General features: G+C 41.9%; 1 protein-coding gene across 1 annotated transcript in view; it reads left to right on the top strand.

Annotated features, from left to right (window-relative positions):
• Window positions 1-6664: 6664 nt before the first annotated feature.
• Window positions 6665-25949, top strand: part of znf407 (zinc finger protein 407) — a 140191-nt gene continuing 120906 nt past the window's right edge. Inside the window, exons 1-4 of the mRNA XM_070836127.1 lie at window positions 6665-6721; window positions 8487-9224; window positions 9519-11777; window positions 18608-18722. Coding sequence (XP_070692228.1) covers window positions 8552-9224; window positions 9519-11777; window positions 18608-18722 — 3047 coding nt within the window. The 5' untranslated portion in view covers window positions 6665-6721; window positions 8487-8551. The remainder of the gene's footprint in view (window positions 6722-8486; window positions 9225-9518; window positions 11778-18607; window positions 18723-25949) is intronic.

The following is a 25949-nucleotide window of genomic DNA, read 5'->3' as shown; positions in this document are numbered from 1 at the left end:
GAAAACCAAGGAGCTCTCCCGGTGAATTCATCATCGTTTCAACTCAGACACTCCCAGTGAACACAGAACACAGACCTTGATATTTGGTCACCCCAATATGCAGTTTCTTCCATGTCTTCATTGTTATTTTGTTTTCTACACTGAAAAAATGTTGAAGCAGAGATTGGCCATTGTAGTGGCAGGTGTAGTAGTCGTAGCATTCTGAATAACGTACCATCCTCCCCTCGCTTCTGTCCAGTTTTACTCAAACCCCACACACTTTCTGAACCTCAGGATCCCAGGATAGAAAGGCAGCTTCATTTAGATCCAGCAGAAACACGATCTGTGTATCAGCCCTGGTCTGGCTCAGATCTGTAAAGGGAAATGTCAGAACTTGAGTGACAGGGATTAGCGAAGCTAGTCTGAAGGAATGCTACTCCCATCCATCTGAGATGCAAGTTTACTACAGATAAAAGGTACAGACTGGAGAGAAGCGGACCATAACTGAGTTGATGACAGAACGGTACAGTGAATTAAATTGAAACAGAAGTCAGTGAAAACTCACAGACAACTATTTTACATGTAAGTTAGTTCACCACAAAGGAAAGCATCAGCCGTGCTCCCTGAGAGTCTTTAGAATACCTTAATATCGTGGGTATGTTGCGTTGTGGGTCACTGATAGCGTCTACATTTTTTAAACATTCTCTTTTAGACTAAATAAAGGCCAAGACCTGATTTTCCACAGTGTGTGTCCTTGGAACCCTCCAATGAAACCCAAACATCACTACACCCCATTCTGAGACGTACCTTTTAAACATGGCTGTGTGTGTTTACACAGTGAGGTGATGCATTTTGGGACTGCTGTGATCTCATGGTCTCAGACAGCTGTTGGTACGACAATGAAGGAAAAATCACACACACACACATATTACAGAGAGAGAAAAATCGTTTTCTGGAAGGGGGAGGAGGGGTATATATATCATAGTGCACGTGTGTATGTGGGGGGCTGCAGTAGGAAAAGGCAGCATGTCCAGAGTTGTTCTATTTGTCACTGGACTTTTGGCAGGACTCCTACGGCTTCAAGCTGCAGTGACAAAGTAATGGTTGTATTTCCCCTGCCATCAATTTCTATTTTTATACCGACAGCCTCCCATTTAAGATGTTTAAAGTAGCCTATTGATAAAACACTTGACCACTACTGCACAAACCCAGGTTTATTTCCAGCTGCTAAAGTGCACAGTGCAGCACTGACTGTTGGTTGACTGAGGTGTCTTAGTGGGTCGGCCTCACCACATGTGATGCTCTCCTCTCTCCCAGAACACATTCAGTATGTTAATTAACACATTAGTATGGTATAGCATGCACAACTTGTTCAGTATGACTCACAAAACAACAAAGTCATATTTTTAGCCCTTAATAACAAAGACCGGGTATTAATTTCATATGGAAACTGTGCAATGTAAAACAACAATGGGCTGTTTCTGTAAAGAAATCTATTGAAAGTCTAATTTTGGCTGGCTCAGTACATTAAGACAAAAAGATCTTTTCTGTGCTGTAATTACATTTTTGTGAATTTTCTCCTTAACTTCTATTCCCTGAAACACTATTACAGCATTATCACTTTCTGGCAAGACCATTGTCTTCCAGCAAACAGTTTTTTTTTGTAAGATGTGTCTGGGGTGGTTGCCATGGCACTGTGCGTACACACACACACACACTGTGCAGCTGTGGCTACAGTGGTGTGATAAATGTGCCGATTGCTCCCTCTGGTGGGATGAAGTTAGTCTCTGTTACAGGTGACGCATTCTGCCCAAACTCATTCTTGCCACGCACATGCACCAGACTGGAGCAGCAGTTACTGCATCATTTTTGTGAGTATATGTATAGCGTGCCTCTCTCCTTACGGCGTATGCAAATAATAGGTATAGAGGCGTGTTGTGACTAAAATGGGTTTAAAACCGGATTATGACTAAAAATGGACATGAAATAAATATGAATGAATAATGGATCATCAGACTTGAATTAGATCTTTTAAGTGTGCACGTGGCTGCATTTATCTCAGTAACATCCATATCAACCTGCTCTGCTCTGTCCGCTCTCTCCATCAGCTCCCTTAAATATTGCATTATTGAATAACTGCTAAATATTACATTAGCCACCAATTGTCTCATGAATAATATTCTGTGTAAGAGAAACAGTTTCTCTCAGGTGGATTTTGCCAAAATGTTCACTATATTAACATTCCTTGTCTGAGCTTAGTGATCTCTCCCTCACTGGTAGAATGCATCTGGAGGTTTAGTAGAGCTGGCCGCGTAATGAGCTGCTGATTCAGTAGACCAGGAGCTGAGTACACAGAAATGGCCATCTCCCATCCCATATTTAACAGACAACCTAAGGTAACCAGGCTAAGGTAACAAGGTGTGGCTCTCTACCACCAGAGCAAGGCCAGCTACGCTCAGCCTGTGACTGGAAGATGCTGGTTGACATCAGCTGACAGGTCGTTATTTCCTCCATAGGCTGGTACCACCACCCTAAGGCCTGACTGAGTGCACTGGTCCCACTTTCTCAAAGTGTTTTCATAATCGTGCACACTGTACCTGGGAGGACTCAGTGGGCAAGGCTTACCAACGCTATACCGAGCACAACATCGTGGCAAAATCGGCCTGTTGAAGAAGGGTGCAGGGGCGTCCTGGCAACGTCTACAACAAGATTGCTCAGAGACCTGGGAATCAGAGGCCAGGGCCTGCGCTTTGCCAGTAAGGCTGCTGCGGAGGCAGCAGAGAGAAGCAGCCAGTGACCACCCAGTGATGAGAAGGCAAGACTCCCGCTGGGCCCCGGCATAGCAAGCCTGGATGACACAGAGGGGATGTCTCTGGTATGCCAGGATTCACTGTTGTGCCAGCCAGAGGCTTCATGGTCTCATGAAGGAAACGTCAGGGAAGGAGGGTGTCCAACCAAGAACTCTGTGTCAACCTGCCATTGTCACTTCATTGCAGCAGTAGTGCATCAGCAGCAAGGAAACTGCCTGTGTCTGTGCTTGCAAAAAGGATATTGACATCTCATCCTGTGTTTTTGAAATCTACTGTATAGTGCATTTGAGCCTGGTTTAAAGTATGAATCTTATCCTTAGCTCAGTGTTTAGTCTAGTGACAACCCAGTGGACACACATTTTTAGTTTTTCTAGTTGATAACACTGAAGTTTAGGCTCACTGGAGATAACCAAACCCCTTAGTAAGAATAATGAAGGTGTAATGTCATCCTACTCCAAGGTGTATAATACAACAAGTCAATAGGCCTTTTTTCACACAGGACATGTTGACATGCCATTGTAGGAAAAGCACAGGAGTAAATAATAGATGACTGAATTCCATTTAGCTCCTTCAGTTTCAGTTCTCGTATTGTGCATGCAGGCACATGACTTACTGGGACACTTGAAGAATGAGTATTATTAGTATACTTTTTATAATATAGCTCTGAGTAATATAACTCAAAACCAAGCCCACAGTCCTGAGAACAGCTGTATGGTACCCCTTGGGTGTACAATAATATATCACATGAAATGTTATATCAGTTGCCAAACATTTAAGGATGCTGACCAAAGTTGTTCATTACCATTAAAGTGTTGGTGTCTATTAACTATTTTACATAATGTTGCTATTACAGGATATAGATGACATAACTGCTGATATGACTGTGGATGTTAAGAACACTTCCATTCTTTACTAAAGGGCATCAATGTAAAACGTGGTTGGCTTAACTGGTCGGGCTTTAGTGACTACTTTTAAAGACATTCCTTGATATAGACTTATGGGTGCCTTATATATGTAAGATGAAAAAGGAAAATGTGACTTGTTAGGGAACCCTGCTTTGCCTGTCACGCCTGGTAAGTCGTATTATTGCAGAAAAATAGGCCTTTTATAAATGCTAAAACAAAAGTGTAATCTGGCTGTAATGAACATGTGGCTGAGCTGCAAATAGGGATAGAAAATTATGGGAATAATAAAAGTGGGAACTTTCCATGCTGATTAAAGGGAATTTATGTGAATTGATGAGATAAAAAAGGAATAAAATATTCCAGAGCCAGGGATAGGGATGGGATGCTCAATCAAACTACAACCCACACAGTAACATCTAGCTAGCAAATCTAGTGGAAAGTGGGAACAACTTATAAACTGTGTACTTTGCTTCAGGCTACAATCTTCTGGTTAACTGAAAAATCATAAAAAACCCCAAATTTATTCATTACAGTAATGAGCCCATAATCATAACTTACCTGAAAGCTTGTAGTCCTTTATCTCAGACAGGATCAGCCGTGTGGGCTGCACATGTGAGGGGAGGATACACTTTGCATGCAGAGAAATATAATTCTACTTTTCTTTTTTTTCTTTAATTGAATTCGTATTTAATGACATATTTAATGAGATCCACACACATAAAAAGACCTAATGTTGCTTTTAATATGAAAACATACACACCCAAAATAAGTTCACTTATAATTGTGCAAAATTTCCAAAAAATTGCCAAAATACCTGAGCTTAACTTCCATTGGAAAATGTTCAGTTTCCAGAAATGACCAAACCCTTTGCAACAAACAGGCCTTTTAACTGTGTCTTTGACTGATGTTGGGAAGAAAGGTACCAAGGTCTTATTTCAGCTTCCGAAAACCAACTGCTTTAGATTGTGAAATAAATAATACTACTGTACTGTAAAGGCAGGAAAGAAAATATGATTGGCAGTAATACATATTCCGAACCACAAATGTTTACAAATCTCAATTATATATCCTTTTTTCTTTTAAATTACAATAGAAACTATTTAAGGGTGATAGAATTTGTATTTCACTTTAAAAGAAGCGCAACAGCTAAAAAGAGAGGCAACTGAGGCAGTGTCCACCAAAGCCAGCCTCCCCTCTTTTAATAGACAACTAATGGAGAAAAATGAATGATGAATCCTAATGAAAAATGGGGGACAGTGCGGGGCGGTGGGGAGGGGCAGTATGTTTCCAACCATCCATGTCATATAATTCTGACTGTGATGAATTAAAGAAAATTATTGCAAAGTAAACTGTGTATTCATTGCAGGAGGTATCATTTATCACCTCCTGACCTGTCAGACTACTTAATCAATTAATGCCCATGCAATAATCCATCTTCAGTCTTTCCATAAAGCTAACACTGCATGTCAAATGGAAGTGGTGATTCATCACAGGTTGACCATTGGAGAAAAAAAATACACGCTCTGTACAGACCTCATGCTGAAGTTACTTTAAATAAATACAGTCATTTAAAAACTATTTCTTATATTTCCATCACATTCTAATGACAGAATGGCTGACAAATGTAAAATAAAGGGCCATGAACATTTACATTCACACTCTCAAGATTACAGAACCGTATTTAGTGACTTGAATTTCATCTTTACTTTCTAACAAGAGACCCCCAGAAATATTTCCTTTGCAAAATGGCAACATATTTAGAGACATGGTGCTTGAGAACTCACTCACGTGTGTATATTACTACCACTGCAGAAATGTAAGAAATGAGCTACATTCACGTCAGGATGTTGTTCCTACGTGGACATGCTGTTGTTATGTTATGTAGAAAATCAGATTCATATCTATGCATAATTCTCTGCCTGGCTGCTTGTATGCTTTGCTGTACAACATGACCTTAAATGCACCACTTCCTGGCTGGATGGGTTGTAAAAGTTAACATTTTTCACCGAGTCTTGACTTTACTTTTTTCAAAAATGCAAACATTTTAAACATCTTACAAGAACATAACATGTACAAAAGGAAACACATAATAGAAAAAAACAAAAGAAAATTAAGTACACCTCTTAATACACTAAGGGGGATAAGGATCTATAAAAATGTTTTTTAACACAGTGCAAGCTGTTTAATTGTTTTGTTGAGTGCTTAAGTGAATAAATGTATTGTTTGAAATCTTTGCTAAAGGCAATGAAGCATGTTTTTTCACCTGTAAATGTACATTTATCGATATAGAATTTGGCATTCATAATAACAATATCAATCATGTAGCCGACTGAATGGTATTTCACTGTGTATTATTTTTAAACGGATTCATACAATACATTCTTCCAAAGTAAAACATAACTTATCAATATCCTCAATATTAGCAGTAATGAAAGCACATAGGTTTTACAAGAAATTCTTCACAATTGGGCAATGCCAAAATTAATGCACTATAGAGAGAGATCTGATATTCCAAAACAAAAAAACAAAAAAAAATGTTTCAGCCAGTTTATCCTACATGTATTATTTAATGTATACAATTGTGTAACCCACAATTTTCTTAGGAGTCCATAACTACTATTTTCTTCAGGTTTTGTGTCCCTATTGTTGCTTGTCAAACTCTTGTAGACTGTTTTTTTCTATCAAGTTGCGCACTCAAAGCTTCATATGACCGACAGGAGATTCCCTCTGCTTCAGTATTTAATACTCAGCCTCTTAACAGGAGACCATTTAAGACTCGCCGGTTCAGTTTCTTTGAGTTTTTTGTGTATCAGGACAACATGTTGAGGAGGTTCTTACCTTTACTTTGCGCGGCGTTCGTTTTTCCCACGGAAAGGGAATGCATCATGTGACCAAATCAGCTGATGGAGAAAAAAACAGAGAAGCCGCGAGGCCGCCTTCTCCTGTGACGCATGGCTCACGCTACGGTACGCCATTTGTGTCTAGCAGCAAAAAGCGCGGACGGTGGAAATAGTCCTATAACAAGAGGTAAGTGATATCAGGTTTGCCTGTAATATCTAATTATTGCTCGAGTTGCTTTAACTGAAACGACAGCCGACTGTCTTGTGTGTTTTCAAGCTCTGTTTCGGCAGGATAAACCTCTGTTCAGAGGTCGATGTTAGCCTCCTTTTTGGGCCTCTGTGCTGCCGTCGTTTTCCAAGCCATGAAGCGTTCTAGTCCCGCCTTTGCCACGCTGTGATTGGACCACACAGCTGATGTCGCAATTTAATTGGACGCTCCGTGCGTAGCTCAACGTACAGTTGAGGGACATGGTGCTAGTTAGCAAGTCAGCCGCGGTAGCTAGTTACAGTATCCATAACAATTTAACCTGATGTGTTTGCTGGTGTAACAGTTATCTACGCAATGAAAAGAGTTTGCATGCAAAATTTTACGCTGCAACACTGGATGTTTTGCTTTGTCGTTGCGGTTCCCAACATGCTGTCTAAAACCCATTCGGCTAACTTCACATTACTTTTAAGCTAGTATCGGATGCTGACAAGTGAAACCTCTGGGAATTCACCCACATAGAGTTAGCAAGTCGATACTGTAGATAAGTTGTGTTTAAACTTGTGTTAAATAACGACAGAGCGGCAGACACAGGATTTGTTGTCCACCTGTTAATGCGGTCTTTACCCACATCGGTGCCTTTTCCTCATACTATCTGTTGCCCGCTCAGGAGAGGGAACCTGCTACCGACATCCCAATTAAAAACGTATTAACACGTCTGACACGGATTGAGACAATCCGACTGAACAATTCGCCTATAAGCCACTCTTCATTTTGACGTACAATCAATTTAAACTTAACAACCAAATAAACGCATAACTGAATATTCCAACTTGATATGATCCTTCAGCTCTGCATTGTCACAATGGATGGCGGTAGTGAGCACAAAAAGCAAGTTAAGCTAGAAATAAAGCCCTTACAAACTGACCTTATCATTTATGGATACATTTGTACCTAACAGTCAGGCTACATACGTAAATCTAAGGCCAATAACTATCATGGATTGAACTGCACACACGTGTGTGTGTGTGTGTATACATAATGATAATTTGTGACAGTTTATACATAGATGGTAGGAGGGGGAGTTGAAACAAAGCAAACAATTGCTCAAGATGTCCCCCATATTTTATACAAGCAATGTATGATAATGTGTCAGAGAGAGCTGCAAAGAAGTAAAACATGAAACACATGCAACAGTTTGAGTGCACATGGAGGTTAAGAAACATGCAACAAATACGGAAAGCACAAGCAAATGAAGAAACAGCTTCAGTGCATTGAGCAGTTTGCTAAAACGCTACATCTCTGCCACAGAAGACATAAGACTATTGCAACTGTGTGAAGCGTTAGAAACATGGTTATTCACAGTAAAATGTTAAGCTTTTCTTAATATATGCTTACTGATGTAATTGTGTCAATAAATGTAGCTCTGTTGAATCACATCTACAAGCATTTATTGGTGCATCTCAAACCACCTATGAGAGGACTTTTCTCATTTAAAAGCAGCAACAAGCTCTCATGCTGGCACGCTTCTGCGTCAACAGTTTGTGTCTAGAAGCACTAGATGGCGACATTTACCTGCGTTAAATCACATACTGTTGTTGGAGAATTGATCACTTTTCTGAACTTATGGTTCATTATACAATTTTTGGCAAATGCATTTAACTTGTTTACAGAGTTTTGTTTCATTCACTAAATAAAGTTCCATATTGAAGATACCAAACCTAAGTTCTGTTTTTTTTTTTTCCAGGAGTTTGATGCAGCTTTGATGATCGAGATCAACTTCACTGTTATATAATTATAACAGGATATGATATGGATAAAACATTGATATCAGGAAAAGAGGCTGTTGAAAGCAAAGTGCCTGAAAATGAACCCAGTGGGAAGGTGCAGCTAGATGATGTGGAAATGGAGGAAACTAAAAAAGACTCACCCAGTAGGACTGCCAAGCCTGATGAAGCAGATGGGGAACTCGCTGAGAGGCTCCAGCCAGACTCTGTACCTGAGGATGGGGACAACCTCTGTACAGCTTGTGGCTTCTCAGCCAAATGTCCGAGATCACTGAAGATCCACTATGCAAGAAAGCATGGAAAGAACTCAAAGAATACCAACAGAACAGCAAAGCAAGCTGAAAAAAATGAAGATATCTGTGACGTGAGTCCAGCTGAAATCCAACAGGAAGCAGACAAGGAGACAAAAAGTGCTGTTGAAGTTAAACAAAACCAGGAGTCTGATCTTGATCAGCGGAGACCATCAGCTAATGATAATGGTGTGAACACAAAGGGTTTAACTAAGAAGGAAAATGTATTAGACAAGCAGCAGACAGATGAAGAGGAGGTGATCACTACCCAAGAGAGAAGAGTAAGCAAGCGAACCCCAAAACCTAAGATGATTTATTCCTGCAACTACTGTGGGCAAGAGTTTAGGGACAAGTCCCCTCTAGACGTGCATATCCAGAGATACCACACCAAAGACACCCCATTCACATGTGAGTATTTGCTTTCTCCACTTCAGTCAAAGTTGAAATCCAGCCTCTCTGAGTTCATGTTATTCTAAAGATGTTCGTTAATTATAATTATAACTAAAGATCGTTAATTATATCAAAAAAAGCACTTGTCACGTGTCAGTATGAAATAAAAATGTAGAAATATGAAATGCTTTTTTCAGTTTTTCACTATTTCTGCATTTATTCTAAGTTATGATTACAGACTATTTTAACGGAGTTGTTTAAACTGGTGGTTGAAAAGAGAGTGAAAAAATGTCTCTTTGAAATCTCTTTCAGTGGATCCTGATGAGAACATGGATAAAGAGGAGGATCCTGAGGGTCCTGGCGGCACTGTGAAGGCCAGTCCAACGCGAGTGGCGGCCAAACGTTCGCTCAGCAGGTTCCAGCTGAAGTGCACAAGCTGCGATTTCAGAGTCAGCACCCCTTCATTGCTGGAGAGCCACGCTCGAGTCAAACACACGGAACAGGAGTGGTACCGCTGCAAATTGTGTAACTTTTTTTCGGCCACATCTGAGTGGATGGACGCTCATCTGTCGTCAGACAGCCACATGCAGCAGCAGAAAGGGGAGAAGAGCACAGAATCTTCCGCATTTGAAGTCTATGTTGAGAGTGTAAGCCGAGAGAGTGCGGGAGGTAGTGCTATTACAGACGATATGGCTCAGGTGGCTGGTGACGAAGGGGTAGCTACTTTGACAGAAGGAGATCAGGAAACTGAAGAGGCCGTGGAGGCTGCCAAATCTGTGTTGGTTGAGGAGGAAGATTTAGAGCTTGAACCTCCCAGAAAGAAAAGGGGAAGACCAAAGCAAGGGTCCACAACCACTTGTGGGTACTGTGGCCTGGTAGTGTCCAACGCCACTAACCTCAGTGTTCATGTCCGCCGCAAGCACAGCAAAGAGTACGGCTACAGCTGCACTCTGTGCAACTACAGCTGCGTGACCAAAGGAGACATGGATCGCCACTGTATCACGAAGAAACATGTTAGACGTGCACAAGAGTGTGCAAATAAGAACCCAGAGAACAATCACACAAGCGCATCGCAGCAGGAACCCACAACTACACAAACCCAGGAGCCAAATGCAGCCTCACAGAGCACTGACAAAGAGCAGGAGTCTGACAACACAGCGTCCAAAGAACAGAGTGATGAAGAGCAAACTCAGTCAGACGCAAGCCAGAAAAAAAGTAAATATGATTCTGTTAATGCTTGCAGCCATTGCGATTTTGTAGCTCAGTCAATCCCTTCGCTCCATCTTCACGTCAAGAGAAAGCACACCAAAGACTTTGAGTATGTCTGCCTAGCATGTAGCTACTATGCCGTAACCAGCAGGGAGATGTCTCGCCATGCCAACACAGAAAAGCACAAACAGAAAAGCCAGAAATACCTGGAACCACTAGGGAGAGAGGGACAAAAAGCCTTGGCACTCCCTTTGAAGCTGAAGGAGGTCGTTGAGCTTGCAAGTGCAAACTCTAACCCTGAATGTGAACCTCTTAGTCCCACAGAGGAGTCAGAATCTTGTTCTGATGACAGCCAAACTATGGAAAGTCAGAATACAGCTGCTCCCTCTGTCACCTCAGAGCCCGTTGATGCTGTGGCTAGTGTGGCCGGCAGAACAGATGCAACACAAGCAGAGAATACTACATCTTCCAGTGGTGGAGAACCAGATCCAATCAACCAGGCAATTGGACTCAAAGCACCGTCTGAGCCCCAGCAGGCTCCAGCAGAGGTCAAGCCGGCAGTGGATCAGTCCACACAGCAAGAGAGCCAGGACGAAGAAGCTAAAGCGGCAGATGACGAACACTTAAATGCAGATGAGATGACCTTAGATGCAAAAAGTGACGGCTCTCAGTCAGATACTCAAATGTCCAAAGCCCCTCCCTTCGATGCCTGCATTGTATCCATGAAGGCCCTTGCTGAGCAGGAGCAGGCGCTACAGGAAGGGCTGGCTCTAGAAGGTGAGGCCGCTGTGATCTGTCTGACTGGAGGATTACCGATGACCCCTGGCGTCCTGTCCCCTAATTCTGCATATGTCAAGAAGCTCAAACGCAAGGAAGCGAAGGTGAGAGAGGAAGCCAAAGGAAGCAGCTCTCGCATCCGCTGCGAGGACTGTGGCTTTATGGCCGACGGCATCAGCGGCCTCAACGTCCACATCTCAATGAAGCATCCGTCCAAGGAGAAGCACTTCCACTGCTTGGTGTGCGGCAAGTCGTTCTACACTGAGAGCAACCTGCACCAGCACCTGACCAGCGCCGCCCACCTCCGCAACGAGCAGAACAGCGTGGAGGAGCTGCCCGAAGGGGGCGCGAGCTTCAAGTGCGTGAAATGCACAGACCGCTTCGAATCGGAGCAGGACCTGTTTGTTCACATAAAGGAGAAACACGAGGAGCTCCTGAGGGAGGTCAACAAGTACGTGTTGGAGGACACAGAGCAGATCAACCGCGAGCGAGAGGAAAACCAGGGCAGTGTGTGCAAATATTGTGGCAAGGTGTGCAAGAGCAGCAACTCCATGGCCTTCCTGGCACACATCCGCACACACACCGGTATGTATCATACTTCCTCTTTCTCCTATTCTCTGTCTCTCTCATACAAAACAAAACACCCTGTATACACCAGTGCAGGATGTACGTGGTATAAAAGCAGGTTAAAGCTATTATCCCTCATTTTACGCATTGTATTGAATAAAGAAAGACCTGAAGGAGCATCCAAACCCTACAGCCCACTACGAGTTTGTTAAAGTACTACATGACAACACAATATTTGGAAGATATTTATTATGCTTTATACGTTATCCCTCTACAAATATTTAAATCAGCAACTTGATAACATATTTTTGATGTGTTGTCGTGCAGTTTATAAGTTTATAAGCTTATTTGGACTAGAAATAAGATTTTGATCGGAAAAATGCGATTTACTTAAATGCAATATCTATGAAAATGTTTTAACCTCCTTTACTTGTACTGACTGGATTTGTCTTATGACTTATTTGACTGCTTTAATGCCTCATGAGCGCTTGAATTTTACCAAAAAATCTAAAAAAAGGAAAACAATAATCTCATTGTGTAGCCGCTCAGCTATTAGGCTTTTGGTTTTAGGTTCAACTCTATCGAGTGGGGAGATGCAGCCTCTTCTTTGGCAGCTCAAGCTAATGTTAAGGCTACTATCTAATGCAGCCAGGTAATAGCTGTTTCAGTAGAGGTGAAGGTAAAGACTGATTGAGCTTCAGACCAGCAGGAGAGACGCTAATGGACCCCAGATTGGGATTCCCTGAACAACGCTTGGTCAGAGACATGTGCGACTCATAATTGATGTGTCCATTACCAAGACTCAGTTGTAATTATAGTCAATAAGTCTCTGTAAATGTGTTAAAGCTTAGGCTAAAAGCATTGGAAGTCCAAAGAGAGGTGGGCTAATAATTTAAAATAATCAATGCAGACGTATTCAAAGCCCTTAATTTCCCTTGTGTCTGTATGTCCATGTTTGTGTATATGTGTGTGAGCGCTCCAACGTCTAGTGAATGTGTGTATATGTCAGCCTTCATGGCTTGCTGATTATGCTCAATCCATTAAGATTTATCTTGTCATTTATAATGCAAAGCAGGGCTGCGTTGGCCAAGGCTTCGGCTGGGAAATGTCCGGCAGGTTAAGAACATAGGGCGCTCCATTACTTTTCCCTGACCATGTGTATTAATTGCTTTTAAAATCAACTTAATGCAGGAACGAGCTGTGAGGGCGCCATCAATAAATGGCCTTTTCTGCCTCCTATGGTTCACCCCCCTTTCAGCCCAAACTTAAATGGGACTTTAATTGAAATCTGTGCTCTGAGCTTACAATGCGTGTTCATGTTTGTATGTCTTTGTGTTTGTACGAAGCCTCTGTTGGAATGTTTCAGACTCAGTGACAGTGGATGGTTTGTGAAGGTGGTGTATCTTTGTCATGTCGCTCTTGTTAGAAAACCCAAGGATAATACTCCCTCTGTGTCTCCTCTGAACGTCTGTGAAGCACTTAAAATGGTGTTCTGATTTCACACCATTATGTCATCATGCGCATTAATGAATGGACTAAAAATGTGTTGCAGTAAAATGTCCTGATATTCTGTTACTTCAGTAGTACAAGTGGAATAACCCATGTGTTTGCTGAGGCAGAGGGATAATTTCACTTTAAGGAAACATTTTTTAATATTTTTGTCCTTTTATCGAGTGTGCATGCCAGTCACCTTGTGAGGCCAAAGTCAGATTGCTTACTGCTAAAATCAAATTGCTTAAAGCTGTGAGAAATCCTGATGATTAATGTGGAGCCACCACTTTCTTCTTATTAACGGTTAGTCTATATGTATTCATAATTTTACCCTGTGTCATAATTCTTGAGTTTTGAGGTCACTTACTTAGTGTTACTTAAGAAAATGAAAGCTGTGACACTGAGGTCCCAACAGATGGCTTCAAGTCAAGGGCACATACTGAGATTTCGTTTTTTTAGGTTTACTTCTTTTTATTCAATTGAGTTATGTTCTTGTTTATGAGATTACTTCTCCACTTTCATTTATGCTCTTCTTATTTGTGGAAAGCACCTATTTCTCTTCATTTTGACAACATATGCCAGTTGTTATTATTGCTAAGTTCCCTCATTACAGTGAATTATTCACCTTTTATATGGTGGTCATTTATTCTGGGAGTTTGTTTGTGGGGCTGTGGAGCCGCACGGTGGGGGTCTGCCAGTTTCTGGGCTGGGAGCACGTCCAGATCCTTTTAATTAAGACCTAGTTTTTATTCACTTGATTAATCAGTGAAATCAGTAGACGGTAGTGGGAGGCTGCACACAGATTTGTCAATTTGTCCCTTAAAGGAAGCACATACACATGCTTGCATTTTGCCAATGAAGGTACAGCTAGAATTTGCATTTTGGGGTAAATTGGTCACTTTTTCACTGGAGTGAGCTGTCTGACCTCAGACTGAGCCTTAAAGTAATGGACACACCTGCCATGCACGTTCACATACAGGATGTGAGGTGTGTTTGTACAAATAACAGAAAATAAACTGCAAGTGCTCCACTGGCCTGCTTTATGTCAGTAAAGTAAGACCGCTTTCCAAAAAGCGGGGTCACACCAAATATTGATTTGATTTAGGTTTTTCTTCTGCCTGCCTAAAACTTTTGCACAGTACTGTATTTATTTAATTTAATTTGTAGTCTAGTCTATTTAGCAACGAGATGCGGCCCCAAAAGGGGTAAAAGCAAAATGGACAAATAGGGTACAGAAAATGTCAATTTTTTTTAAGGATGATGGATGAGATGTTGATTTATCTGAATGAGTTCTATATTAACTATCACATCACTCACCATCAAACTAATCAGTGCATGGAGTTTTGACAACTAAAACAATGCAGAGGGACCGGATGGAGAAAAGCATGGACAGGTGAAAATAGAAAGTAGACTGGGACAGCTCTAGATTTAATTACTGTTTTTCCATGCCAGCTCCCCCTGCTGCAGCGGTCACCATGCAGGCAGTGGAGGGACTGGTGAAACTGTGTGCAGAGGGAAGTCTCCAGGTTTCAGAAGTCTTTGGATAAGTTGGCACTTTACTACAAGGAATCACTGAAGGACAGCTCGTCTCTCACGAGAGCTGTTGGGCAGCTGAGACGGTAGCTGGCCAAACATTGTGAGCGCGACAGATCTTTCTGACCGACTCTCCAAAGGATGGTGGAGAGGGAAAACCCCTGTAGCAACAGTGGTGACCAGAACTGTGAACAGCAGCTTTTAGCTCCATCACAAGAGCAGTTTTCTCCGCTGCGGCCTTTGCCCTCTTCTAGCCACCCACTTAAACTCGCCAAACAAGGTTGTGCGAACACCATCTGCCTCTAATGTCCTTTCAGACATTGTTCCACAGGAAGAAGAGAACATTTTTAGAGATACAAAACACAGAGATGACAGAGTTCAGACAAATATGCAGCAAGGATGTTGATTGTGGACCTGTCTACATACCTGTCCAGGGCACAGACGGTCAATTGGAAATCGGTCAGACAGCAAACAAGGTTGTTATTAAGTTAAAGAAGCTCCTTCAACACTGCTGCACAGACATTTGAAACTGGGATGGAAGCACATTAGAGATTGTGTTGATGAAAAACTGAGAAATCCCAGGAAAGAAGTTTTTGAACCCTCGCCTTGTGACAGTCACATAGCTGCACAGCAAATCGTTTTGTTGCTGATTTTTCATCATTTAATCATATGAATATTTATGGGACTGAATGGGTGGAGGCATATTTCTAATTTTCTATTTGTATTGTTTATGTTGTAAAATGGCAAATCCTATTGGTTCAGCAGCACTTACTGCACATATATAACCTGTCTTTTACCTTTTGTTTTTGGAAATGTTAACAGCTGCTGGGATTTTTTTGTACCTGAATGAAGGGGGCATGGCTTGTCTTTAGCCATTTTAGAGACTTCAGTTTCTCTGCCTTTTACAATACAAGGCTATACCACAGTTCAGCAGAAGTATCCTAATTTGCCCCGCAGAAAAATTATATTCCACCTCTCTGCTAATGGTCTCTTAGTGCGACATTCTCCCAGGTAGCGAGGACAGCCAATCTCCACAAACTAGGCAGCCACATTATGCACATTATGAATGACAAAGCGAAAACCCATATATAGCCTTTCTCTGCTTGTTTTACAATCATGTATTCTGTAACTCCAGAGGAAAGACGAGAAATAACTGTGTTGATGTTGTCAGGCATATCTTGACTTGAGGTTGAGAATTTTTTATAGACAGCGGGATTTAAATGAAGTGAACATTGAGGTGGCAGATGCCAACACATTGCATGATGGGAAATAAATCTTGGAGCTTGACGTGCATTAGGGACTAAAAGTCAGAATCTCATGGACTCTGCTGCTTCACTTTGACATCTCTCTTCTTAATGTGTATTTTGTGTTTCCCCCTTAATGCGGCTGCATTTTTGAAAAGTTTGTTTTTATCTACTGAACACTCCATCAGACTTTGTGTTTATGAGGAGGGAGAGATGCTCCTCTCTCCCTCTCCTCCCCTCAAGCATTCAGTTACAGTATATTTTTCCCCAGGTTTCCCCATCTAAGATCATGTTTAACACTTCTGTGCTTGTGCCACTTTATTAACCATATTCTAATCCACTCACTGTGATGTGAAATAGTTCTATTGGTAGGATGCAATAATTAAAAACTGAGACTGATTAAAAAAAAAAAATTTGACTGCATATCTGCAACCCTTTGTTTAACAGATTATGACTGCAGCCAACTCAACTGCAATCTGCTAAAAAGTGACACTGTAAGCGCTTAAGTAGATATTAGCTGGTTGTAGAGACAAACCTAGCAATGCAGATGTTTATTTATCAGAAATTGTCGTGTATTATTGGCTTCCTCCAAACCTGCAAATTAAAGCAAAGGCTATGGTGGAGTGTGTGGCGTGTGCAAGGCTTAAGACATCACCTTGTGTGTATGTGTGTGTAGTGAAACATTGCATGAGGTTCTTCTCTCCTCTCAGGAAATGAATTAGTCATTCCTTGTCTCATCTGGGATGTGAGGGAGCCACATCGCCCCTATGTGGATGGCAATATTAATTTAACATGACACTGCATTGATGGTCAATTTCAGTTTCACGGAGGCTGTTTAAGTGGAGTGGTGGAGTATTAATGTGATAAGATGTGAGAACTGAGGGACGTTACATCTCTCTCCTTTCTGCCATGTCTCATACTCAGCCAGCCATCTGGACAAATCAGCTCCCCACACGCCTCCCTCTCACCTCAACTTTAGGTTGTGTGTGTGTGTGTGTGTGTGTGTGTGTGTGTGTTTTTGAGTGTGTGTGAGTGCGAAGGAGAGAGAATGATTGTCTCTCCTTCTGTTTGTCCATGGGTGATTATGTCTTGTGGATTTAATGTGTGTGTCTGTACGCACATGGTGTGAGGTGGGGTTCTGAATGTAGATTTAGGTATGTGTGGGTGTGGTGTGAGTGTGCATGTCTGTCTTTTTGTTTTTTATGGGAGTTGATGATTCTGTTGTGCGATACTTTTTTTTTTTTCAAGTGTGTGTGAAAGTGTCTGCACACTTAGGTGTGAAGTATGTACTTATGTATAGGGATTGTGTGTGTTTATCTGCCTTTATTTGTTCTTGTGTATGTGCCCTTTGTGACTGTGTGTTGTGATTTGTGTGTGTGTGTGTGTGTGTGTACTATACTGTAGGGACATGTGAAATGTAGAGGCTGGCTTTGCTGTTGCCCATGTGCGGACACCCCCCCCCCCCTCTCGTGTTTATGGGCCTTGTTAGCACAGGCTTGCCTTTCAATCTTCGTTACCGGCTTAAAATTCGATGTGTCGTACTTCCAGCTCACAGCAAGTGAACCGTGTATGAACGAATTAGTAATCTACACAAAGTGCTTAATCAAATCAGCGGCTGCCCCTGGAATAAATATTGTAGAACATCTTGGGATATTCACTGCGAGAGGGTGAAGGTTTGCTCAAAGATGCGTGTGTGGATATCATATCAGACTGCCACTTAGATTGCAGTGTCGTACTGTGTGTTTCTGGACTAACTCTGGCTCAACCTGCCAAACAAAATATCCATTTTGTTTTGCCAAATACAATGTTAGATTTTTTTTGTCAAGACGTGTAGGCTTCAGCAAATTGTTTGGTGGAATTTAGGGTTTGGTTTGGTTTGTTAAACTTTATTAATAATTCATTTAGTCTAACATAAACAACCATTTTTCTATGCCCACTTCTGAAGGACCAAGTTCCCTCTTTTACTTTGAGCTAGAAGATAGTTGCGCGTCACACACAGATAGCACAGGCATCAGCCCTCGCAGCTCTGCTCTTAAATGACGGATGGCAGGCAGAGGCTCTGCCACTCTTTCAAACGCTACCCCGCCCTCTGGACTTATTAATGACAATAATTAGGGAGAAACCTCCCTGCAAAGCCCGCCAGAGTGATTAGCGCTTTAATGATGGAATGGGAGTAGTGAGCGCACAGAGAATTGATTTACGTATTCGCCCTGACCTTTGGAATCCAATTTACGCATCCGCAGGCAAAGGAAGAGTAGGTAAGAGATGAAGGAGAGTGACAAGGATAGATAGAGAGTGAAAGAAAAGATGCCCGGCACTTGGAGTGTGACTGTAGTTTTTATGGAGACTGTAGTAAAGACATCTGTTTTCATAATTTTTCAGTCATTTTGTGGATGTGAAGTAGGTTGAAGTCCTAGCACAGAACTAATAACATCTTACATGGCATTGAAAAATGATCTGTAATGTAAAATCAAATTTCTGCTCAGTGGTTATTCAGGCATGTTTTATTAAAATTGCCACTTCTTTCTTTCAAATGCAATATTATTGTCGGATATGAACTCTCCATGCTTTGTTTTGCAGGATCCAAACCTTTCATGTGTAAGATCTGCAACTTTGCAACTGCTCAGCTCGGAGATGCCAGGAACCACGTGAAGAGACACCTCGGGATGAGAGAGTACAAATGCGACATCTGTGGGTGAGTTACAAGGACAAACATCCTTCAAAATGGGTGGAAAGCACTTTTTTTAAAAAGCAAAGACGTGATTTGAAACCTACACAGAGGGGAACAGAGGATCTGCTGTGGTACAGTTTATGTACGTTTGGAGACAGAAGGTGTTCAAATCATTACAGAGAGCTCAACGATCAAACTGAAAGGGGTTTCTAACCTTTAATAACTAGTGTATCCATTGTCAAGTATTGAATTGTGTTTATATTAGCATTAAACAAACTTGTTATTAGTTATAAGGCTAGAAACAGTCGTGCCATTTACAACTGCTGCCTCAAGTTGGAAACAAGTATTCGGATAGTTTAAGGGGAATTTGTTTAAGTTTGCAGAACAGCTGCCTTGGTTTTCAAGTTGAGAATCGAAATTGAGAATCAAACACTGAATGACGAATGAGCGTGTTCCTCCATCAGATGTTGGAATGTCTCATCTCGGTGTCTTCAGGAGTGATCGGCTAATTATCTATTGTACAGCCCACTTTAAATTGCATTTGTCCCAAGCTTATTCATAATTGAATCCAATTTAACCCTTCCCAATCACAATAAGTTCTGCTTGTCTTATTGTGATTCAAAATTGTGAGATTTCAATCTCTTTTTTTTAGATCCTTTCACACACTGCCTTAAATGACCTTCTAATCCAAAGAGTATCATTTGTGTGTCCGTAGAGATTCTTGGTGTCTTCTATTTCTACAGCGTGAGAATATATCGATCACATACCATAAAGTTCAGAGTTTCTGACTGAAACTCAAAGTACATCGGCTCTTATTCACGTAGGCAAGAAAACAATTAGTTTAAAGGCATTTGATCTCGATGAAAGTTGGCTGCGGTCCAAAAATGTATGTAATAGTCTCACCGTAATGTGTGAGCGTTCTCTAGCCTTGAAGTGCTCCTAGGCCTTTCATAAAAAGAAAGACAGTCTACTTTCCTCATGAATTAAAGGTAAAAGAAACAGTTTATTTTACCTTCTTCATCATTTCAGCTGTATAAATAATCCTAATTGGAGGTTTATGTAGGTAACCACAAACTTATAAATACCCAGTAGTGCAAGAGTACAGTTATTATCCCACTACCTCCTACCCCCTGCATGTAGACCATATGTTGTGTTCAGCTCGTTTCATTCCCGTGGTAGACCTCCTCACTGCCTTGCCATGTTCAAATGAACGTGTTAAGCTGTTTAACATGCAGTCGGGGAATAGAGTAAATTGTGGGATTTCTAGCTTTGTGCCATCGAGCTTGTGCGGCTACACACTCGCTAAGATGAAGACATATGTAGAGTTATTAGCTTCTCCCTCTGTGTAATTCTGTGTAAACCGTTCCATTTAGTTCAGTCGCAGGCCGATTTTGTTCTTTCTAAAGCGGAGCGGAGCGAATGTGTTTATTTGCTCCCGCTGATGTTCGCAAACATATTACAGCAGGAGCAAACAAGCTTTGGTTTAAACACAGCTTCTCCTTTAATGAGAGGAAAGGCTCATGTTTCACAAGCCCTCCAGCTGAAAACCCCCTTTTCCCAAGTGCTGCAAATGTGTTGGGCTTTGACCAAGAGTCTAGCTTTACAAACGCGCGCACACACGCACATACCGGCGGAACAGTTCTCCAATATGCCTTTAAATGGGACTACTAAATACAGCCCCTGGTTTCACAAATCACGTGGATGGAGGAGCTGTGTGCTGCCAGTGCCAGCCACTGGTGACAAATCGGCCCTGTGTGTGCTTTCAGTACTGACTGATCACCAGGCCATCCCTCCTCTTGACTAAAGAGCAGCAAACACAAAGAAACCCCGAGAAACACCCTCATTAAGGCCAGAGCCATACATACAGGAAGCCTGCTCCCCGTCCCAAACTTTTCACGTTTGATGATATGTCCTTAACCTGAATGTAAAGCATGTTACTAATGGATGGCTGTGTTGCAACCTTAGTGTATAAAGTGAGATTATAGTGCGATTAAGTTCTGCGTTCTCCCGCGGATACTAATGACAGGGCAAAAGTTTTACTGGATATTTGTTTATAGTCACAATGAATCATTTCGGTTGACTCAAAACTATATGTTTAGGTTGCTTTTTTACAACAGAAAATTTGGGTTTTATTAATTTACGTCATGCGTACAGACTCTTGAGCCTCTACGGGACATGGTGTTTTACTGGTGTTGTTTATTGCCATTTTGTTTAGAGCCATGGCCTCATCATATTGTTGTGTGTGTGTTTTTTTTGTTTTTCTTTCTTCTCTTTCCCCTGAATGAAAAAAAAAAAAAAATCTCCCTGCCATCGATTGCCGTGTTTCCCTTGTTAAACTTTCAGACTAGAAGATTACCTCGGCTCTGACACTGCGAGCGAATGGATGTGGTGCACCTTGGCTGTCCACCTCACTTTAGCTTCTCTCTCTTCTCGTCTCTTCACGGGAACGGGGGAACTTGTTGATAGTTAAAGATCATATTGTTGTGGCATTTAATTAACAAATGCAAATGCAAGGCCAGGACAGATTGAAACCCTTGACCATGCTGCCAATCAGAGCTGAGTGGGCTGGTCAGTGCCTCGCTCATCGTCGCTTACACTTTATAGGCTTCCTGTCTCTGCCGCACTGTTTCTCTCACTCCCTCCAGGTGTCTGCTTGTCCGTGCTTCTACCTATCTATTTGCCCGTGTGTGTCTTTATTTCAAAACAGACTGAAACGTCTTAATTTGCCTGTAAAGGACTCTGAAGGTGCACAAACAGCAGAAAAACACAAATTGGCTGTTAGCATACAAGATAAGATTTCTCATATTTAATTGGTTAAAAAAAATCCTTCAGCATGTGAGACGGCAGATTCTTGCATTTCCTCCTGGCGTGTTTTGTCCACAGTGGGGCTCGGCCATTTAATGAGCCTCTTCCTCCTCTCCTCCATCATCTAACAGAAAGGCCCTGGATTCAGCATTTCCACCCTCTCGCTCTCTCATCCTCCCCAAAGATGCAATGGGCATCCAGTGCTGTTGTAGGTGTTAAATTATGCATAAACAGTGTAAATGCTTTGAGGCATTGGTTTAATATCTCAGCCCGGGCCTTAGAAGTATTAACACTATCATGGACGTGTATTGTCCTCTTGTGGACTGCCGTTTTATGATTATGGGTCATAAGCTGCCCGTTTCCTAGTGTCACTTCAGGAATTTGGACAAAATTTAAAAACCGTTGCTTTCTCACAACACAAAAAGTTTGCAACACGCTAAAGTTTGTCTCCTCTGTGGAGGAGAGTGCATTGTGTTTTTCCCCTCCCTCCTTTCCTTGTCTCAGTTTTCTTGACTTAGTGTTGGAGAGAGTATATATAGTCATGATTTCATGTTGGGCGTTGTGTGTGTGATTTGACTGTTAACAGGATGGGGCTGGCTCATGTCAGGGTTTTTATGTCCCCCCTGTCTTGTGAGATTGTCTGGTCTGTTCCCAGAATAGCCCATCAGTTCCGCCCTGCGTGGCTCATCCGCTGTAATGTGCCTTAATGCCCGGGCCTGTATGAGTAGTGTGAGGCCTGGCAGTGACAGTGGAGGAGCATCTTAGCTTGCTGCTTATCCAGAGAAAGCCGTCACTTAACTCAGCCCCTCTATTGTCTATCCACACCCCTCTCCTTCTCCCCTGACGTGATTCTCTATAATCCTCAAACAGATTCTGGTTAGAACTCCCTGAGAACTATTTTTATGTTTTTTTTCCTCCCTTCCTCCCATTTAAACATTAATGGTTGTTGCAGATGAAGAGAGGGATCCCTATGAGGATGATTATAATGTCACTCCACTGATCTCCCGCCGCCCCGAAATAATTGTACATCATCGCTTCATAACGTGTCAGAGGGACACGTTGGTGGCGTGCAATTAAAACCGCAGAATATAATACACCAAATTACTGCCTGTCAGGACTATGAACAACACACTCGGTATTTGAGTTACACTTAATCATCACGTACATTAGCGATTTCGCTAAGATCCCTCCACCCCACCCCCTCCTCGCTCATACAGCAAGGGCGTGAAACGCACTGCTCCTTACAGGCTGAGGGATTGTGTCTGTGATACAACAGCTTTAGGGTAGCTCTCTATTTATGTTAGAGTTAGACCTTTTGAAAGCTCGTAATGTCCTGAATGATTTAGCTGTGTGACCAAGAGCGTGCACCATGTGTTTGCAGGATCTGGAAGCAGCAATTCTGAATTCATTAACACACAACAGATGTAAACACTGAATAATTTCCTCAAATGATTCAGTTTCGATAAGCCTTTTGTGTTTGCATATTTCATTAGTACTTTCTTCAGCCTCCATGCCTATAACTTTGCAGTTTCAGGCATCCTAAGTAAGAAAACATGTAAAAAAAAAAAGAAAAGTATTGCCACCTCAAGTTTGTATTTCAATATTTTATCATTTTTTTGTCAAGTTTAAAAGTTGGAAACTAACCTTGACCTTTGGCTTATGCCCTCCAGTGCATCCCTGAACCTCTGTATAGATAAAATGGCAACCACATGTATGCACATGTGTATGTACTCCTCATCTAAACGGATATCGTCCCTTTTTACTTGTTTTGATCCATCTAATTTATTTGTGCTCATCAGACACAGGGCCAGGTATTTATCCCCATTACTAAGACATATTAATGTTTACTGCTGTGGACACTTAAAGAGTTTGTGTCTGGAAACATGGTCCTTGTCAGTCAGTGTAGTCCCCTTCACCAAAATAAACACATTCTGCTCTGATGCATTTAACTAAATTTAGTGTGCCATTATCGGAAATGAAATAAGTAACGCTAAAGGTCATTTGGAAAATAATGCAGAAAGGCTGGTCTGGAAAGGTTAAGTATGTGACGGAGCTGTTCTGATGATAACGAGGGCTGCGTATGGCTTGGAGAGCTCGGCGTTCTGGTTTGACTCGGCTCTCTGCGATCGCTCTTTATGACCGAGACAGCTTTACAGCCCGTTACCCCCCATAACACGATAAAGCGCAGCATAATGGATTGGATGTGTTTAGTAGCCTTGGGCTGATGTTTGTAAAATTAATGTTTTTTGCAATAGAAACACACTCATGCACAGGCACACATGCACCCACAGAGAAAGACAAGGGTGGAGAGAGAAATCAATTCTGGACACCATCAATGTATCAATATAAATCCACCAGCGTACAGTTTTATACTTTTTGTACTTGTTTTGGAGCTGGACTGTCAAAGTTCCACACAAGTGACGTGTCCTCGCAAATATCTCTCAGCCGAAGAGATGACATCAAACATATGGCTTCATTAGTTGAGTTTGGAGTATAGGCCTAATACTCAGCAGAAAGGCGATGAATGCTATTAAATTTGTGTTTTTAAATTACGCAGTGCAAGTACTTGAGGGAGATAAAGTCTGTTTGTTCAGTCAGTCTTGTGTTGGTGAAAGAATGCTTTTGAAGAGTTTGAATGGGACCCCACTTAGCATCTCTGAGCACCAGAGACAAAGAGAGAAATCTCTGTCAGCACATCAGTCCTATTAGGTTTTAATAACAATCTCATATTCTTTAGTGGGCCCAGAACAGGGGCCTGGGGGCTTCATAATCAAAGCATTTCACTTTAATCAAAGACAAACAAAAACAAACATTGGGTCCAGACGCTAAACGGCAAGATCAGTAGTGAAGCTAGGGAGCCAACACAGCACATAAGCTTATGATAGTAAGTTATACTACTCTTGAGGACTGTCTAAGCTAAGAGGCTATTGTCTGCACCATGTATGATCTCAGTAGCTTCTTTTCTAAAACATTAAGCTTCTTGATGCCTCAGCCTTTCTTAGCTTTTTATCACTTCTTGTTTTGTTAAGTCTCAACTTGCAGGACTTGCAGGACAAAAATGAAGTAGTACTGATTAGTAGTAATTAGAGCAGAGTAGAAGTAATTTTTGACTCCATCTTGATAGATTTTACACACCTTGAATTCACCTTCTAAAGATTAATATCAGCTAACAAAGGCGATGTAGCTCTATTTGCTAGAGAAACATGAGTAAAGTTTGCACCCTTCACTCCAAACCAGGTTCCCACAAAAGAAGTACAAACTTTATCCTTTAAAGTAGTTGAATTATTTTTAAAGTGTTGCTGAACAATCCATTGTATAGAACTAATCATGCCATAGGTATATGGTAGGAGAAAAAAAAATAAAGGGGAAAGTTAATGAGTGATTAACAACAGCAATTAAAAGATGAAGAGGGAGGCAGATGAAAAAAGGGGTGTAATTAAAATATCAGTCCTCTCATTGTCAGAAGTGCGAGTGTCATCCATTGTGCACTTATTAAAAAGCTGGGTGGAGGGGAAGGAGCAAACGGCGCTTAATTCTAGGAGCCCAAAGTGTCTGGTAATCTGCCCATGGATGGAGCTGGAAAAGGCTGTAACTCATGTTTAAGTGTTGGGGCCGTGTCATTGCAGGTTCACAGTCATGCATTTCTGTGTTGACACCCATCGGGGCAGGGGATATTTGGCAGTCAGGAGTAATTTAACTTAATTAATGGGATGCATATTTGATGGAGGAATAAAATATCCCGGCTCAGCAAAGTGGAAAAGGGGAAAGATTTAGTGGGAGTTAAAGGTGGAGGGGAGAGTAATTTGTGCATTCAGTTACCGGCTGCTTGAGAGACAGAGGGAGAGAGCAAAGGAGAGAAGGGGGAGAGAGGAAGAGTTGGTCGGGGCTGATAAAGATGGCAACCGGGAAAGAGGAGGCAGGGAAGGGGAGGATGAGAGATGGATGGTTGACACAAAGCTGGGCTGATGTGTAGAGGGGAATGGGCTGTTCCTCCATTGAGAGGGCCATCAGACTGACAACGCTTGATTTAATTGATATCCGGACTGAGCCCTTCCTCAGCGCAAACAGACACATTACGCTGGTTTGCAAACTTGTGGCAGAGCTGCCGGCTGCCAAGGGCCTTTTTAATATTCATGAGTGGGCTTTTAAGGGTGTTCGGCAACGGCCACCCGCTTCCCAACATATCTTTACTACCAACACACACTTAAGTTTTCATACGCTCACAGCAGACACGCAACACGCTGGTTCCCTCAGACAAACCCGTGGCCTGACGAAAAGCTGTCACGCTGCTCTTAATGTCCCCCGGCACTTTTTAATTGACTTCCTGTAGGTATAGATTATTTTCATGGTGAGTCTGCCACCGAGATGTTTGATACCGTCCCGGAGACTGGCATCTGGGATGCTTGTAGCTCACCGGAGATGACGCTGCTATCTCTGTCTCTGTCT

This window comes from Pempheris klunzingeri, chromosome 8, assembly GCF_042242105.1.
Source record: "Pempheris klunzingeri isolate RE-2024b chromosome 8, fPemKlu1.hap1, whole genome shotgun sequence".
Lineage (NCBI taxonomy): Eukaryota > Metazoa > Chordata > Actinopteri > Acropomatiformes > Pempheridae > Pempheris > Pempheris klunzingeri.
The sequence above is the reverse complement of the archived record's forward strand: the minus strand, read 5'-3'. Positions and strand labels throughout refer to the sequence as shown.